At 39.6% G+C, this 19564-nt stretch overlaps 1 protein-coding gene and 1 non-coding gene across 13 annotated transcripts in view; one reads left to right on the top strand and one right to left on the bottom strand.

Annotated features, from left to right (window-relative positions):
• Positions 1-1452: 1452 nt before the first annotated feature.
• LOC118149810 (small nucleolar RNA U13) lies at positions 1453-1556 on the top strand. Its single transcript, XR_004737525.1, has one exon. It is a non-coding gene; the product is annotated as a small nucleolar RNA U13 (small nucleolar RNA).
• A 12258-nt stretch (positions 1557-13814) lies between these two features.
• The window catches only part of NFAT5 (nuclear factor of activated T cells 5), a 126525-nt gene continuing 120775 nt past the window's right edge, over positions 13815-19564 (bottom strand). For all 12 annotated transcript variants that reach the window (XM_054248481.2, XM_054248482.2, XM_035282047.3 and 9 more), the window contains 3 exons: positions 16693-19189; positions 15749-15992; positions 13815-13903 (listed from right to left, as the gene is read on the bottom strand). In XM_054248481.2, the coding sequence (XP_054104456.2) occupies positions 15757-15992; positions 16693-19189 (2733 nt within the window). In that variant the 3' untranslated portion in view covers positions 13815-13903; positions 15749-15756. The remainder of the gene's footprint in view (positions 13904-15748; positions 15993-16692; positions 19190-19564) is intronic.

Raw genomic sequence — 19564 nt, 5'->3', positions numbered from 1 at the left:
CGGCTGTTTCAGTTTGAAATTTTTTTTTTTTAGACGGAGTTTCGCTCGTTACCCAGGCTGGAGTGCAATGGCACGATCTCGGCTCACCGCAACCTCTGCCTCCTGGGTTCAGGCAATTCTCCTGCCTCAGTCTCCTGAGTAGCTGGGATTACAGGCACGCGCCACCATGCCCGGCTAATTTTTTGTATTTTTAGTAGAGACGGGGTTTCACCATGTTGACCAGGATGGTCTCAATCTGTTGACCTCGTGATCCACCCGCCTTGGCCTCCCAAAGTGCTGGGATTACAGGCGTGAGCCACCGCGCCCGGCTGAAAATGTTTTCTGTTGCCTTCATCTTCACTGCAATTTTGAGTAAATTTCTGAAAGATCCAAATTAAGTAAAATTCATCTCTACAAAACAGATCCACACTCATTGGTATCAGTGAAGCTAATGATAGTGGAATCTAGTGGGAGACACATCAGAGGATTCAATCATAAACCGCGGCTGGAACCCCCTAGGTGACGTGGTCCCACAGCTCATCCCGCAGGGCTACTTCCTACTAAATGGCAATGGAACAACCTATTCGGTCCTCTCAGGAAATTTAAAAGAGAGCCGGGAAAGAGAGTGGTATAGAAATTAAGAAAAACAGGCTGGGCGCAATGACTCACACCTGTGATCCCAGCACTTTGGGAGGCCACTGCAGGCGTATTAACTGAAATCAGGAGTTCGAGACCAGGCTAGCCAACACGGCAAAACCCCCTCTCTACTAAAAATACAAAAATTAGCTGGGCGTGGTGGCGTGGACCTGTAATCCCAGCTACTCAAGAGGCTGAGGCAAGAGAATCGCTTGAACCCGGGAGGTGGAGGTTGTGGTGAGCTGAGATTGTGCCACTGCACTCCAGCCTAGGTTATGAGTGAGACTCTATTAGTACAGCCAGGTGAGGCTGACAAGTAGGCAGTTGGATAGGAAGAACCTGGAGTTCGGCCAGGCACGGCGGCTCACTCCTGTAATCCCAGCACTTTGGGAGGCCGAGGCGGGCGGATCACAAGGTCAAGAGATCGAGACCATCCTGGCCAACATAGTGAAACCCCATCTCTACTAAACATACAAAAATTAGTTGGGTGTGGTGGCGCGTGCCTGTAGTCCCAGCTACTCAGGAGGTTGAGGCAGGAGAATTGCTTGAACCCAGGAGGTGGAGGTCGCAGTGAGCCGAGATTGGGCCACTGGTGCCTGGTGCCTGGCGATGGAGCAAGACTCTGTCTCAAAAAAAAAAGAAAAAAAAGGAAGAACCTAGAGTTAAGGCAGAAGTTATGGCTGGAGATGCACATCTAGGTCTTCAACAGATGGTATTTAAAGCAATGAGATTGGCTGGGCTCAAACTCATTGGGTTTTGAGAGAAGAGATTTGACGATTGACCTCTGGGGCTCAACAGTGTTCGGAGGTGAAGATGAGAGTGAAAAGCAGTGGTCAGATCCTTTTGTAGTTCCTAAATGAGATGATTGGGTGTTCACATGCATGGGTGAGATATGCCACCCTTGAATCTTGTTATGACATCAGTACATTTCCCATCTGCCATGAAAAAAAAAAAAAAAAAACGTTCAGGGACACAGCAGAGCTGAGTGTGGTGTCCTGAAACCCAAGCGAAGCAAGTGTTTGAAGGACGGAATGATCAGGTGAGTCAAATACTGCTGACAAGCCAAGCAAGATGAGACCTGGGAACTGACCACTGGGCTTGGCCATGTGGAACCCATTTGTTGGTGATATTGACAAGTGCCATTTCAGTAGAGTATCTTGATGAGAGCCTGATTTGAATGGGTTTAAGAGAGAATGGAAGGAGAGGAAGTAGAAATAGTGTGGAGGAGGATGTGTGATCAAAGAACAATTTTTTTTTTAAGAGACAAGAGACATTACAACAAATTTATATGCCAATGGAAATGACTCAAAGGAAGAGTTTTGATACTGATGACAGTCTTTGATAAAGCCAAAATGCTGATTTGTATACTTATCCCCTCCAAAACTGAAGTTGAAATTTAATCCCCAATCTGGTAGAATTGAGAAGGGGGGCCTTTTAAAAGGTGACTGAGGGCCAGCATGATGGCTCACATCTGTAATCCCAGCACTTTGGGAGGCTGAGGCGGATGGATCACCTGAGGCCAGGACTTCAAGACCAGCCTGGGCAACATGGTGAAACTCCATCTCTACAAAAATGCAAAACTTAGCTGGGTGTAGTGGGGATGTGCCTGTAGTTCCAGCTACTCAGGGTAGGGGCTGAGGTGGGAGGATTGCTTGAGCCTGGAAGAGGCTGCAGTGAGCTGTGATTGTGCCACTGCACTCCCACCTGGGTGATGGAGCAAAACCATCTAAAAAAAAAAAAAAAACCCATGAGGGAGGGTTCTGTGCTCATGAATAAATTAACTCACTACTCATGGATTAATGAGTTATCTATCATAGGAGGGCTACTGGTATCTTTAAAACAGGAAGAGAGACCTGAGTCCTCTGCATGCTCAGCCCCTTTGCCGTGATAGCTTGCAGCACAGTGGGATTCTTGAAAGCCCTCACCAGGAGGAAGGCTCTAACCAGATGCAGCCCCTCCTCCTGGACTTCCAGCCTCCATAGCTGTTAAAAAATTTCTTTTCTTTTTTTTTTTTTAAGATGGGGTTTCACCATGATGGCCAGGCTGATCTTGAACTCCTAACATCAGACCCACCTCGCCCTCCCAAAGTGCTAGGATTACAGGCGTGAGCCACTGTGCCTGGCCAAAAAAATTCTTTTCTTTATATATTGCCCAGCTTCAGGTATTCTGTTATAAGCAACAAAAAACAGACTAATACATACCAGGATGTGAGTAGTAGACAAGAGCTAGAAGAGCAGAGGAGCAACAGGACTAGTAATACTAGTACAAGGTAACACTTAGGAGGCACTTATTGGTGCCAGGAACTAGGTAATTTTACATCGACTAACTTGCTTAACTCTTTCAACAACTCTACAAGGAAGGTTTTATTGTTTTCAATTTACAGCAAAGGAAATTGAGGAATGGAGGTTACATTGTGGGCAAACTCAACAGCCCATGCTTTCAAACACTATATTGCCTCAGTAGAAGCACAGAGATGGCTCCATAAAATAGAGCATGAGAGTAGCAGCCAATACCTCTTTTTCTGAGAAATTATAGCTATTTTTTTTATTTCTAGAGTCCCTACTGTGTTCTCAGCATGAATAAGTGATATTTTAGTTCTCTTCTAGAATTTGTCCATTTAATAGAGTAAGGCTCTTACCAGCTTGGAGTAGAACAAGACAATAACCTCCCTTATTCTGGACACTGTACTTCAATTATGTAACCTGAGACTGCATCAGATTTTCTGGCAGCCCCATCCTATTGCAGTCCCATCTTCAGATCAGTATTTTGCCCACATAAGCTGTTTTTTTGAGCCAAAGTATATAATTTGATATTTATACTTACTACATTTGGTTTTTGCTCATTTTCAGTGTCACTGAAGTCAATAAATACCAAAAGGCAACTTTTACTCTTCTTTCCCTTTTTTCTTTTTTAGAAAATGTCTGTTGTCCAGGCTGGATGGAGTGCAGTGGCATGATGATAGCTCACTGCAGCCTTAAACTTCTGGACGTAAGCGATCCTCTCAGCCTCCTGAGTAGCTGGGACTCCTAATTATTTTATGTTTTGTAGATATGAGGTCTCACTTTGTTGCCCAGGCTGGTCTTGAACTCCTGGGCTCAAGTGGTCCTCCTATCTCGGCCTCCCAAAGTGTTGCAATTATAGGCATGGGCCACCATGCTTGGCAAGGCAACATGTAAATACACTGTATTCATAACAGCAGCATTAGAAAAAATTATATACACACACACACACTCTTAAGTAACAACTCATTTAGAAGTGTACATTTGGATGTATTAAGAAGTGTCACTCCTTCACAGAATCAAGAATACTGTCTGTATTTGATAAGGTGTAAGTATACTGTCTAAAGCAATGTCTCTTAAGATTCAGTTAGATACCATATTCATGATATCCATGTATTTGTATTAGCATTTATTATTTTCTTTTTCATTTAATATTTTTCTTCCTTTTTCATTTATACTTAAAAAAATAAGGCTGGGCGCGGTGGCTCACGCCTGTAATCCCAGCACTTTGGGAGGCCGAGGTGGGTGGATCACGAGGTCAAGAGATCAAGACCATCCTGGTCAACGTGGTGAAACCACGTCTCTACTAAAAATACAAAAAATTAGCTGGGCGTGGTGGCGTGTGCCTGTAGTCCCAGCTACTCGGGAGGCTGAGGCAGAATTGCCTGAACCCAGGAGGCGGAGGTTGCGGTGAGCCGAGATCGCTCCATTGCACTCCAGCCTGGGTAACAAGAGCGAAACTCCGTCTCAAAAAAAAAAAGAAAAAGAAAAAAAAAATAGAGACAGGGTCTTGCTATGTTCCTCAGGCTGGTCTCTAACTCCAGGTCTCAAGTGATCCTCTTGTCTTAGCCTCCTGAGTAGCTGGAATTACAGAGGCATGAGCCACCAAACTTGGTGATTTAATAGTTTTCTTTGACTCACTTTTGTCACCACTCTGGTAGGTAAACACATTATATATATATTTTAAGATGAAGTCTCACCCTGTCACCCAGTCGAGTGTAATGGCAGGATCTCGGCTCACTGCAGCCTCCACCTCCAAGGTTCAAACGATTCTCCTGTCTCAGCCTCCTGAGTAGCTGGGATTACAGGCACCTGCCACCACGCCCAGCTATTTTTTGTATTTTTAGTAGAGACAGAGTTTCACCATGTTGGCCAGGCTGCTCTCAAACTCCTGACCTTGTGATCCGCTCGCCTCGGCCTCCTAAAGTGCTAGGATTACAGGCATGAGTCACTGCGCCTGGCATATATTTATTTCTTTTCTTTTTATTATTTTATTTAAAGATGGGGTTTCACCATGATGGCCAGGCCGGTCTTGAACTCCTGACCTCAGGTGATCCACCCACCTCAGCCTCCCAAAGTGTTAGGATTACAGGTGTGAGCCACCGCGCCCGGCTATTTTTTTCTTTTTCTTTTTTTTAATAGAGATGGGGTTTCACCATGTTGGCCAGGATGGTCTCAATCTCCTGACCTTGTGATCCACCCGCCTCGGCCTCTCAAAGTGCTGGGATTATAGGCGTAAGCCACCACGCCTGGCCTATTTTTTTCTATTATACATCAAAACACTTATACAAGTTAAAAAATAATGTTTATCCACGTATCACTGGTAGTTATATGTACCACACTCTAATATACACTAATTTAGAGGTGAAGAAATAACCACCAAAAGAATAAACAGAGATTGTCTCTGGGCATGGGACTGAAGGATGGGGAGACTTGGTTTTCATCAAAAGCACCTCCATGTATATGTATTTATTAAACATGAAACACTTAAATTAAGTAAAACAAAAATTCTGTCACACTGAGTCACTATACTCTGCCTGGCAAAATGGCAGACACAAAATAACTACTCAGAAATGTGTCTATATTTCATACCTCTTCCCTAATGAATTTTCTAACTTCAGTCACATACTTATTCTGCTCAAAACTGCCATTCATGCACACAATTCTGTTCACAAAGTTTGAGGAAAAAAAGACAGTTACCCACTGCAAAATGAAAACTTTCAGTGTTTTATTTTTGACTGCAGCTGTTTACAGAAATATAGTTGCGAGTATACAAATGTTCCAATAGAAGCAAAATATCTTTTTAATATTTAACAAGTTATCACAGATAGCTAAAAACATAGACGCAAATGAAATTCCCCCAGAGAACAAACTGAAAATTATCTGGTATCAGTGCTCTGAAATCCCAACTATGAAAGCCATATACACAAAAATGTAACCCTTATTTCACTGCAGGACAATGGAAGAAAGTAGTTCAGTGGTTGATGAGTGTGCTCAAGCAAATAAAATTAAATAAAAATTACAAATGGCAGAATGGTAGCTAAACCACTTGAGAACAGGTTAATGAAATATTGGTAGCATACTTAAAACACTTAGTATAAGAACTGAATGAAACTCAGTTAAAGTTGTCAAAAAATTAGCAACTACTTGGAGCTTATCAATTTAGAAGGAAACAAGGTAAGTGGATACATTCATTAGATTAAAAGAAATCAGATAAAGTTCACTGGAATCAGTCTGTAACTACTAAAGTTACAATGACTTCAGCACAGGACAGTTCTTTACTGGTCACAGAAGTCTGATTCCAAACCCACTCTTCAACAGCTGAGATTTTGTGTGCGTGTATGTGTGTGTAGGTGTGTAAGTGTGTGTATATATTGTCCCGAGGTTCAGCAGCTAAAATAATAGCAATAAGCAAGCCCTAAAAAATATTTCAAACCGGGCAAATGACTTCTGGAAGAGAGAGAAAGGAGAGGGAGAGGGAGGGAGAACATGAGGGGGCAAGCTGGATCACATGGTTAAACACGGAATTGCTTAAAGGGGGTATTACAAGTGGGAGTCAAATAGAACTGTGGTAGAATGCTTTGGGTACAGGAATATATTGTGAAAAAAATGGGGAAGAGAAAAAGGGAATAAGAAAGGAGGAATGTAACCAGAGCAGCTCCCAACAGTTTGCCTATGTATTTGCCAGCACCAAAATTTGTAGAATAAGCCACTCACATGTCCACTGCTGGTATTAAGGAAAGACAGCAGTGATGATTTTCATAAAGTGAGTATACATTTACTTTTATTTTGAAATGTGAATTTTTCTTTCTCAAATTAACTAACTGGTGATTTGTAAACAGTGGGAAGAAGATTAGAACAATTACAGAGGTACTGAATTTACACAGGAAATTAAAATGAAATCAGTCGATCTACCTATGTTGTGGTTAGTTTATATCTACCATGATTGCATACACTTGAGAAAGGAGAAATGCCCAAATTATGTAACACATTATCTTGTTATTTTAGTTAATAATTCTTGTCTGAAGCATAAGCTCCAAGGATAGCTATATCTCCACTGATAGCTTAGGTCTTATACAGAACAAACTACTTTTGAAGAAGTTCTACCTATTAAAAAAATAAGTTAAGGTGCTATGTTGACCTGGCCAGCCATCTTGTTGACTATCTCAGATACAAATATAAATACAAGGAATGATGGTTTTGTTCTGAGGGACGGTCTACCCAGAGCAAAACTGTGGTCTGCTGGTAAAGTACGAGGCAATGGAAAGAATGCTTGTATTACACCGCCCACAAGGTACCCATTTTATGGATAAACAGGTCTTTAGCACCGGTCAATTTTATTAGCTACTTAAATGACATAACAATGAAAATAAATATAGAACATTGCACCTATATATTTAAATTAACCATTTCATGTAAACTTTTTAGTAAGTGGTAGAAAAATTCCAAACTAAGTTAACAGAATTATCAAGAATTAGGCTGTGTATGTACATAAAATATACTGGATCTCTCTAGAGGCAGTACTGAGAATAAATTATCTTTGCCAATAAAAGATTATAGATAACCACGTTAAGCTAAATTTACATGAAGAACAATGTGTATCAGTCTGAGTTGAAGAAAAACTCTCTAGATCTCAATATAGCCTTAGACCAGTGGTTCTTAAACTTTAAAGTGTGCATCAGAATCACCTGGAGGGCTTGTGAAAACAGATTGCTGGGCCCTATTCCAAAGTTTCTGACTCAGTATGTCTGGGATGGGGCCCAAGAATTTACATTTCTAACTAGTTCCCAGGTGATACTGATACTAGCTGGTGGGCTGAGAACCATACTCTGAGAACCACAGGTTTGCACATACTATGTACATAGAAAATGATATATTGAAATGTTCTTATATACATGACACAAAATATATAGAAAAACAGCTGGTTTGAATGAATTCCCAAACATGTAGGTTAGCAAGCTGAATGTTTCTAAAATGTGATGTTTCTAAAATGATTTGCTAAAGCGTAATCATTTCACCTTATAGTAAATTACATTTCAAAGTCTTAGGTCCTATACAGTCATTTTAGAAAAATCCATAAACATTTATACCAAGTTGGCTATTCAAAAGAAAAGGGACATAATATTCTAAATAGTTAAGATGTATTCATTAGGAAGGAATCATCACTATACAGCATTCTTGGCTTCTTTGGAATGATTGAAGTGCATAATATCAATAGGGTATTAAGAATATTGCATAAGAGTTTGCAGTCTTCAGTGCCACTAACGGTCACAGAAATACTAGCATGGGGAAAGCAGCCCTATCCAAAGGTACTACTATCCTGACCTGTTGCTGATGGCACTTTCTTCAAGCACCACCACTGTGGTAATGAGCTGGAATAGAGGCAAAATTAACAAAAACCAGGGCCCTCTGTCCAACTGTATCTGATCAAAAGGAATTACCTTAAGTCTGGAGGGACTCCTTTCTCATTTCCTTTCACCCTTTTTTTCTAGGTGAATTAACTGACGGTAGACAAGAAGTATATTAAAATAAACAACTTTGCCTTGTCTAGTCAAAAAAATAAAAGTGACATAGTTAGGCTTTACCTAAACTATGTTTTAGTGATTTATCTCCATCTAATTAACATCAGAGAAAATGCTTTAAACACTTTCTCTCTGAAATTTACACACATCTGTGCACATGGAGTTTCACAGATGCTAAAATTCTAATCAGCATTCATTTAAGACCTACCTTTAGCTGGTTAAAATGAAGACAAATTTTATTTACATAAAGCCTGAACAGTCTAATTCTGTAATCTTTTGCCGTCTCTGAAAGAAACAATTCTAGCAATATACCTTTTCTGTTATTCTTAAGCCAAAGGGAAGAAATGGAGAAAAGAAGGTTTAAATTGAAAAAGTGAAAGCTGGGATCTGTTGAAACTCTCTGTTTATGTGTTTTTGGAAATAGTGAAAAATGAAATTATAAATGATAAAAAGGCACTTTTCCATAGCATTGAATCTAGATATAAAATATTAATTTAAAAAATTTTTTGAAAGAGTAAAAAACAGAATTCTATTAATAAATTAGGCTAGAATGGCATAAAAATAAATGGGGATTAAAGAAGTAATTAGGCCAGGTGTGGTGGCTCATGCCTGTAATCCTAGCACTTTGGAAGGCTGAGGTGGGTGGATCACTGGAGGTCAGGAGTTCAAAACCAGCCTGGCCAACATGGTGAAATCCTGTCTCTACTAAAAATACAAAAAAAGATTAGCTAGGTGTAGTGTGTAGTGGTGAGTACCTGTAATCCTGGCCTCTCGAAAGGCTGAGGCAGGAGAATCGCTTGAACCCAGGAGGTGGAAGTTGCAGTGAGCTGAGATCATACCACTGCACTCCAGTCTGAGCAACAAAGCAAGACTTTGTCTCACCAAAAAAAAAAAAAAAAAAAAGGTAACTAGAGCACTGGGATCATCCACAAATGATACTGTAGATATTATTCTGATAGTTACTATATTATGAACATTATCTCTACAATTTTGCTCTAGTGACACAAACAGGCAGAGGAGAAAACCTCTTTTTAATACATGTTATGAGATTCTACTAACCCACTTGCTAGGGTATATTCTCTGAGTTATTTTTCTAACCTATGGTCTTTCTTCATGGAGTCCCTCCATAGAGCCTAGGGCATGCAGATATAAGACAGTTGTCTTGGTTAGGGATAAAGCCTATGGTCATAAAGCAGGGGAAAGCTAATTAATTTTAAAAATCAATTAGGAAACAGATACTGGAATAAAAATCTTCATGAGAAAAATGAAAAATTATAAAAATTACTATTTCTGGTGAAAATGTATAACCATGGTGAATTTGAGACTTTAATTATTAAATCATTTTATCTAGTCATTATTTTGTTGATGCATCTAACAGATTCAATTTCCTAAAACAAGCATTTATAAAGGCTTAAATGGTCAAAAAGAATTATCTTAGTTCTGGAGGGACTCAGATACAAATTCATTTCCTTTGACACTATTTTTCCTATGTAGATTAGCTGAGGTTCTGATGGGCAAGAAATGCACTAGAATAAAATTCCAAACTATAGCACATGTGATATTACTAAAAAAAAAAAAAAAAAAAAGCAAGGAAGGATGGATGGAAGGGAGGGAGAAAAGAGGGAGACAGGAATAAGGGAAGAAACGAAGAAGGCAAGGAGGAAGGGGAAAAGGGAGAGAGGGAGGAAAGGAAGGAAGGAAAGAAAGGAGGGAGGAAAGGAAGGAAGGAAAGAAGGGAGGAAGGAAAGTCCTTCATTAATACTTCTTCTATAATAAAGCCCTTAAAAACTTCTTCTTTTTTTAAAATGAGTTGTTTTAAAACAGATTTGCAATGGCTAAATAACATGATACTCTAATTATAAAGGTAACATGATCAAGCTCAGAGGCAAATTATGACTTGGCATTATCGTCACCCATGTTGGTGTGGATATATAATGGAATCATGACAATAAGGAATCACACACACACACACACACACACACACACGGGGTGGAGGGGAGGGGGGGAGAGAGAGAGAGAGAGAGAGAGAGAGAGAGAGAGATAAGCTCCAAGCATTAATGTGAGTTGCTGAAATCAACGACAATTGAATGTAACAATACAAAGAAAAGGTGGCTCACAGTTTATTTAGGTCCTTCTGCCATAAATACATTTAATAAATTGTTGTTTCTATGGCCTTTGCTGGCTCACTGAGTCTCTCCTATATGTAGCTATAATTTGTAACAGTAATAAGGAAATTGCATTATTAGCACAAGTATCAACCACTGAGCTTCAAAGAAGATGAATACTCTTTGTAACCAAATTGTATTTTCAGAATGTTGTACTTAACATTGACCTTTAGGGGTAAGGAACATTTAACAATGTAAAAACACAAAAAACCTATTATTATTTAACAAGAATATGGTAGCATAGCACAGCCCTTGTATAAATAATCACAAAATTTATGAGAATAAAAATAAGATTTTCTGCCTCCATCCAATCAAACCACTACAGTTCAGGTATATATTCTGTTCTAAACTTAGGTATTATAAAACAGAAAATTGGTCCCAGTGACTTGGCATTGCCAATCAGCATTTTATAACAATAAACCTCTTGCTAAACCACAGAAAAGAAGTCAGCACACAAGCCAGTCTTGCCACTACTTCATCTACAGTGCGATATTAACAATCATCCTAATTAGAATTTGGTAAACAGATTCCTTTAGTCTCTACATAATCTCCTAGAAAAAAGTTCAGAAAATTCAAAAATAAACTTACAGATTTTTATTTCTACTACTTCTTTTTATACTTGCTGGGTTTGCTTTGTCTGACATTTCAATCGACCCTACTTTAGGGTTAGAGTTTTACATTTTCAAAGTGAAGCACTGGATTGTGTGGCTGATCCTCCTCATAACCTGAACTATACTGGGTAATTTTTCCCAAAAGGGCTGGGGGAGAAGAGATACACTGAGGAAAATACTTTTGGTTCAGAGAATTTATAAAGTAGCTTGGGATATTACAAGATGGGGAAAAATGTTATTAAAATTACAAACATGGGTTTTCTTAGTGTCTTTATAAATAAAAGGCATAGAATACAGAAAGCCAATTAATAATAACAATAACAATAATAAAATATTAAATATATAGTGAGCAAAGACTGAATGGCTCATTCTTGTGAAACACCATTTGAAGCCATTGCCTCAATGCGTTTCCTTACTCTAACACTTGGCTGAGTGAAAGCTCCAGCAAACACACAGTAAGCTGCCTTTAGCCCACTATTAACATCAAGGAACTGCCTGATGGAATGGCCACAGATGAACAGGTCATTTGTTTCAAAAGATACTTAAATACTCAATAAAGACATAACAAACCCCCCCTCCCCTCACTGTTATCAGACGCCACGTTGTGGTAGAACATCAGACAAACTCACAAATTTACCACAAAAATGTGTGGCAAAAAAGAATAGTTTATATATATGTATATATATAAATTTCTATATTTATGCCAATGTACTCACTCAGTACAAATAGCAAAATAGTATACCATTTCCTAAATACAAAATATAGCTTTCCAAAAAAATGAAACACACATTAGATATAAACCATCCAAAACTTGAACGATTGAAAACTGTATTCAAAATTAAATGACCCAGAGTAGGTCTCTTTCTGAAAAGTTCCCTTCATATTGGCAAGAAGCCTGTACTACTGAAAACGTAATTCAATGCCTCTCAATCAGAGAGAGAAAGAAAGAAAGGGGTGGAGGTGGAGGGAAGAAAACATGTGAATAAAGAGAAAAAGACCACTTAAAAGGGCACATTCAAAGAACAAAGGAAGATCATCACACACACAAAAAAGGAAAAATCTGGCTGTATAAACAAAACCAACACCACAATTCCACACATTTCAACTAAATGTACAGGATAGAAAACAAAAACAGAAAAGTAGCCTTCAACAATTAACAGGCCATTTTTTGTACACTTAAAAAATAAATGAAACGAACGAGGATACCAAAACATTATATAAACACATAGAAGCCACACACACGTTGGCCTTACACTGCATTGACAGCTTTCCACATGCCAAAAGGAAAATGAGACATAAGCATGTGTCCAGACACAGGTGGTAGTGAGAAGCAGGCATCCCACGGGTGGCAAGAACACCCAAAACTGTATAACTAATGCTACAACTGCCAAGTTCTGGAGTGTTATTTTGCTCTTTATAGATGTAACACAAGTTAATTCTTCATTTTAAGTCAATGATATGACCCTGTAAAGCCTAAGGCTTTTGGGAACCATCAGGTAAGTGACCACTTCAAACTGTAAAGCACTGAGGTGACAAGTGAATTTATACTCACTGCAGATCGGGGAGAAGTGATGTTTCAAGAAATTTTAGTTTGCCTTTTTTTTTTTTAAAATTGAAATTTATACTGTTTCCTATTAGAGGGAAAAATTTGAAGACTTCAGAACAGCACCGTCCATGGGGAAAAAATGTGTTGTTTCTCAGGAATCAACTCCCAATAATTCCTAAGAGAATACTCTCTGCCCTGTGCTGCAGGAATGCTAGGTCACCCTAGATTAAAGTGGCCAAAGATGCTACAGGGTCATGAAGCCAGTAGTACATTAATAGTTCTCTAAAGTAAAGAGAAAAAGAAGTGAAAAGTAATATAGATGTATATAAAAAGGGAAAACCAGCCTAATACTGGGTTAAGAAGAAAACACTCAAATTTTTCTGTCAGTTTAAACTACTGTAGGAGGATATCAGAACATAATTTATCATATATTATCCCCTTCATTCTTTTAGTAAAGATAATTATTTTTCTATGCACAGTTATGGCTAAACCCCTTTAGTAGAAACCCAGAGAACAACTCTCTGAAAAATAAAATAGCATTCCAGCTGTTTCCAGTTTTATAAGTGCATCATATGCCTTTGTGTTAAATCAAGAGTCCTTTTATCTGTATATACAGTTTACTTGTTAGAATGTTATCCCTTCAGTTTCTCCATAGAAACTGAAAAAAAGATTCCTTCACTGTGGCCAACAGCTGTGCCTTTTATAAAAAATATGCCTTAGTTATTATTGAACTTTACTTTTTCAAAAGCCATTACTTGACTAAAACAACACAGGAAAGAAAATAATGAAGAACAAAAGTAAACATGACATATCATTTTCTAATAGCAATAATAACTGAGTGGTCCAGCCTTGAATTTAAACTGTACTTTTAAGGAAATTACGCCTAGGAAAATAGTAACAATTAATTCTGCCAGCTGGAAACTCAAACAGATTCTCAGTCATCACTGTTATTAGGAATATAAAATATGAAGATGTTAACATTGGTGGTTCATCACTGCAACAAGCAGCATAGGTGTGCTCTTTTGCAGTCAGAGTAAAATCTATCAATTTACTCAAATACATTTTTTCATATCTTGTTTTGTTTTTAAAGTTAACAGTTCAATCATTCTCATGAAACCACAAGATCTCAGGATATCTTGGAATCAGGATTTTCTTCATGGAATTTCTAAAAAAGAGAAAAAGTTTAATGTAACTTACTAGGGAGGGAAGCATTTATAAAGTTTCTGACACCCTGAATGATCCAAAAGTATATTATGGTACTATAAGTAAAACTTTTTTTTTGAGACAGAGTCTCGTTCTGTCGCCAGGCGCCGGGCTGGAGTGCAGTGGCGTGATCTCCGCTCACTGCAACCTCGCCTCCCAGGTTCAAGCAATTCTCCTGCCTCAGCCTCCCAAGCAGCTGGGACTACAGACGCGTGCCACCACACCCAGCTAATTTTTTTATATTTTAGCAGAGATGGGGTTTCACTGTGTTGGCCAGTTTGGTCTTGATCTCCTGACCTCGTGATCCGTCCGCCTCGGCCTCCCAAAGTGCTGGGATTACAGGCGTGAGCCACCCCTCCCGGCCCTGTTTTTTTTTTTTTTGAGACAGAGTCTTGCTGTCGTCCACGTTGGAGTGCAATGGTGCGATATCAGCTCACTGCAACCTCCACCTTCTGGGTTCAAGCAATTCTCCTGCCTCAGCCTCCTGAGTAGCTGGGACTACAGGTGCTACTGTTACCATGCCTGGCTAACTTTTTGTATTTTTAGTACAAAGATGGAGTTTCACCATATTGGCCAGGCTGGTCTCAAACTCCTGACCTTGGAATCTGCCTGCCACGGCCTCCCAAAGTGCTGGGATTATAGGCGTGAGCCACCATGCCCAGCCCCACAGACCTTCCTGACTCAATATTTATTTCTGGAGGAAGGGATAAATGAGGCATGATTATATCCAATATATAGTACAAAGGAAGCACAGTTTCCATACTCATCAGATGTTTTGTCATTCCAAGGCAAAGAAGCTCAGAGGCAGAAGGAATGTCCAATATAGGTTGAATATTCCTTACCTAAAATGCTTGGGATCACAAGTGTTTCTGACTTTTTTGGATTTTGGAATATGTACGTATACACAATGAGTTTTCTTGGGGATAAGACACAAGTCCAAATATGAAATTCACTTCTGTTTCATATACACCTAAAAAGATCTATCACAGCTGAAGGGGGCTGGGAGAATCTTTTTTCTACTTGGGGACACTGAATAAATTGCATGTCGTGAGCCTGCATTTTGACTATAACCCTGTCATATGAGGTCAGGTGTGGAATTTTCCACTTGAGATGTCATGTCAGTGCTCAAAAAGATTTGGACTTCAGAGCATTTTGGATTTTGGATTTTTGGACTAGGGATGCTTGCTCTGTATTAACAATATGATCATAAGCTATCATTCAGAATTTTTTTTTTTTTGAGACAGAGTCTCACTCTGTCACCCAGGAGGTGTAGTGGTGCGATCTCGGCTCACTGCAACTTCCACCTCACAGGTTTAAGCGATTCTCCTGCCTCAGCCTCCCAAGTAGCTGGGACTACAGGCACGTGCCACCACGCCTAGCTAATTTCTGTATTTATATATACATACTTTTTTTTTAAATTGCATTTTAGGTTCTGGAGTACATGTAAAGAACATGCAGGATTGTTACATAGGTACATACATGGCAATGTGGTTTGCTGCCTCCATCCCCATCATCTATATCTGGCATTTCTCCCCATGTTATCCCTCCCCAACTCCCTACTCCTGATTGTCCCTCCTCTAGTTCCCCCACAGTTTTGTATTTTTAATAGAGATGGCGTTTCACCATGTTGGCCAGAATGGTCTTGATCTCTTGACCTCGTTATCTGCCCACCTTTGCCTCCCAAAGTGCTGGGCTTGCAGGTGTGCACCACTGAGCCTGGCCAGAACTAAACTATTATTACTTAACTTAAATCTGTTAAGAATAAAATTTGATACTTTTCAATAAGAAGCCAAAATACAATACTTACACATCCAGTTAAAAGGAGCCAGTCAAGTTGTTCCCTTGGTTTTGCAACGAAACAAGCAAATCAATCTTTTCAATGTTCTGGTTGGTGTTTATAGACGATGCCAGTGGAGAATTCTCTGGCATTTGCTGAGAAAGAAGTGTTGTCACAGGTGGCTGGCCCTCATTTTGTGGTTGGCCTGGCTGACTTATGGCCATCAACTGATCAGGCAATGTAGCTGGTCCAGAGGTTAAAAGCTGACTACAGTCTGCAGAGATATTGAAAATAGAAGCTATCTGATTAGTAAAGATTCATGAAAAGATATTTATTAGTTGTTGGGGAAAATTCATTACTGCATTCTCCTTGTACATTACTAAAAGTTAGGCACCTGATAGTCCAAGAAAAAGGTTTTCATAGATTGGTACTGGAATTCATCCTAGGTTTCCTTTAAGCAGTCTAAAAATACAATTCTGCTTAAATATAAAAAATCATATATAAATTCCTTTGTATATAAATATTAAAAATGGGTTTCTAGCTCCTTAGAAACTACTTAGTTCAAATGGCTAAGACATTATCTGTCATTCTAACTTCATTTTCCTTTTATGTTTATAGCTTAAAATGGCAAACACATATTTTTGTACATTGCCATATTTAATCCTCCCCAAATTCATGTAAAGTATGTAATATTATCACCATTTTAGATGTGACAGTTGAATCCCATAAAAGTCAAATAACTTGTACAAGATCTTATAGTCTACAGGTGATAGAGTTCTAACTACAATCTGTACTCTTAAAACAACTGTACAGGCTGGGTGGGGTGGCTCACACCTGTAATCCCAGCTGCTCAGGGGGCTGGGGCAGGAGAATCACTTGAACCTGGGAGACAGAGGTTGCAGTGAGCCTGTACTTTATTTCCTTCTAATAGTAACAATGACCAATTTAGTAATGAGAAATTAAGAGTTTCTTACTATTTTGAATGCCAAATAAGAACATTCCTGATGTCTGCTGAGATGAGCCAGGAGAATTCTGTAGTTGGTTCATTGTGCCTCCTGCTGTGTTGTGAAATAAAGCAGCCTGTGGTTGAGGCGAAGATGTGGCTCCTTGAATTCCAGGTATGTTGTTCTGAGGGGAATAAAGAGGAGACTGTTGCATATCTTGTTGATTTATACTGGTCTGCAAGGCAGACATGGATGCTGGAGATAAGAAGAGTGTTACTTGCTGCTCTTGAGAACTAGGTGACCCTTGTACCAACTGAATCTGAGGAGAGCTATGGAACAAGGGGGTCTGTGATGATTCAGATTGGGTAGGACCTGGGTTCTGAAGTGAGGAAACTGTGGACTGACTCTGAAATTGCATGGGCTGCTGTTCTTGATTCATTGGGGCCATATTACTTTGTTGGTGAAAAATTGACTGGTTCTGTTGCTCCTGAGTAGCCATGGGATTTTGATTTGGGTTGAATATCATGTTTGGTGGTGGTTGCTTTTGAGATGCCATTGTAGCCATGGTATTCTGATTACTGAATAAAATGCTCTGTTGTTGTTGCTGCTGCTGCTGTTGTTGTTGCTGCTGCTGCTGCTGCTGCTCCTGGGATGGAGAGTTACTCTGCATGGCAACTATTGAGTGCTGTGACTGGAACATGGTTCCTTGTTGGCTTTGAGGCATTGGATTAGGTGGAAGGGAGCCCAGGGACACTTGAGGCTGAAATAAACCCTGCTGGGAGGACTGTGCCTGTTCTTGGGAAAGCAGAGGAGTCTGGATGTGTGATATTGGAGCTTGCTGTTGGAAAGCAGCTTGCTGTTCAGTATTTGATGTTGACTGAAGTGGAGAAATTGAGTTTGGTGCTGCAAAAAATGAAATCTGTTCCTCTTGGGCTACTGTGTTAGTCTGAAGATTACTCATGGAACTCTGGGAAAGAAATATGTTGGCTGACTGCTGGTCTTGAGGAACTGAAGAGCCCTGTAACACAGCAATGGTATTTTGAGAATGAAACATTGGAGGCTGCATTTGTTCAGAGGAGGTTGTAGAAGTCTGACTGTGGACAATAGGATTTGGACTATGAAAAATAGAACCTTGAGTTTCCTGGGAAAGGTTCTGAGCATCAGCAATAGTATTTTGAGGATGAAAAAGCTGGGCCTGTGAATGAGAAGACTGCTGCAAAAAATTTCCAGATTGAAGTGACATCATCTCATTCCCTTGCTGGAATAAACCATTACCTTGTTGCTGCGTACCACTATTCTGAACATTCATCATACTTTTTGTGGACGAAAAAAGGTTAACTTGAGGTTGACTGTCCCCACTATGTTGCATTTGGACCATCGTCTGAAAGACACTGTTCTGAATCTGTTTTGCTTGTGTTCCAGTTTCTTCTCCATCTCCTGAATTTGGTGTCTGAAACATGGTAGTGCCAGGGGTTGCAACCTGCTGTGTGGTGGTTGTAGAAGTTTCATTTCCAGAAACTGCAGGAGGAGAAGAAAACAATTCACACTGCATTTGCATATCCTCACTGGTAGACAATGCACTCATCATGTGAGAAGTCTGCTGGTAAACTGGTGATTGCTGAAGGTTTCCATTTGCTGAGGCAGTTGAAGGGAATAACTCTGACTGAATCTGGGCAGCTGCCTGGCAGATACTCTGTTGCATCTCCATCACCATTGCGGCTGAAGATTCCATCACTTGCTGTTGCTGCTGCTGCTGCTGTTGATTAGATAACGTGTTTTCAGACTGTGGATGGACACTTTCAGCTCTTCCAGGTAATAAATTATCTGGTCTGGTATGGACTGTTGGCTCTGTTGAGGAAAACATTCCAGGGCTTACACCACTTTGAATTTGACTGACTTGTTGAAAAATATCTGCACTAAGCTGCTCTTGAACATTCTCATTACCATCTGGAGCAGAAAATAAAACTGAAGATAACTGTTGCTGTGCCTCTAAAACTTGCTGGACCAAGTCAACACTTCCACTGCTGCCACTAGCAGTGCTGCCTGTAAAACTCCCTGCTTGCAACTGCTGAATAGTATTCTGAAGCTGACTCACACTATTTGGTGATGGAAAAATATTTGATGAAATCTGCTGCTGTAAAGTCTGTGCTTGTTCTTGTAGTGGGGACTGCTGCTGCTGTTGTGACGCCTCAGTCAGTTGTGACAAATTAACCACTGTGCCATCTGATTGTAATACCTCTCTAGACTGAGTTTCTCTTGTCTGAAACTGTGTAGCCTGCTGCAATAGAGCATCACTGTTGGGCAGCTGACTAGAAGCAGAAACTGCTGGAAAAGTACCAGGCTGTGAGATGTCCTGGGTTTGAATAGTTGTCAGGGTCTCTGGGTTGTAAGCTTTGGGCTGAATCTGCTGCTGTTTTTCATTTTCTGAAGGCAGGTGAGAAGATGATGGTGATGAAAAAGAGCCATTTCCTGCTATGTTTGAGATGTTTTCTAATGTTTGCGGAGTTGATCCAACTGTGTTTGAAGTCTAAAAAATAAAAATTCCCAAATAATATGAAAATGTAAACATTAAATAAGTTTGTAACATACATCAAAAATCACTACTGTTCTAAAAATATATGCAGGATCAGTTTTCCACTCTATATTATTATTTTAGAAAACAGCTGTGGGACTATGATTCTCCATAACATGATGTCTCATTGTCCTTGGGATGTATTTTTTTAAAGTACTATAAGCAAAGATAGTCAAACAAGGAAGTAGAATTATCAGCTACTCATATGCTTAGGTGAATTAAGGGTAATCAGAACACATTAATTTTATGGTTCATGAAGAGCAGGTATGAAAATATCTCAAATTTGCAGCTCACCAGTAACATTACAAGGGAGAAGACAAGTATAAAAAA

This window comes from Callithrix jacchus, chromosome 20, assembly GCF_049354715.1.
Source record: "Callithrix jacchus isolate 240 chromosome 20, calJac240_pri, whole genome shotgun sequence".
NCBI classification, from domain to species: Eukaryota; Metazoa; Chordata; class Mammalia; order Primates; family Cebidae; genus Callithrix; species Callithrix jacchus.
This window is presented reverse-complemented; position numbering and strand designations above follow the sequence as displayed.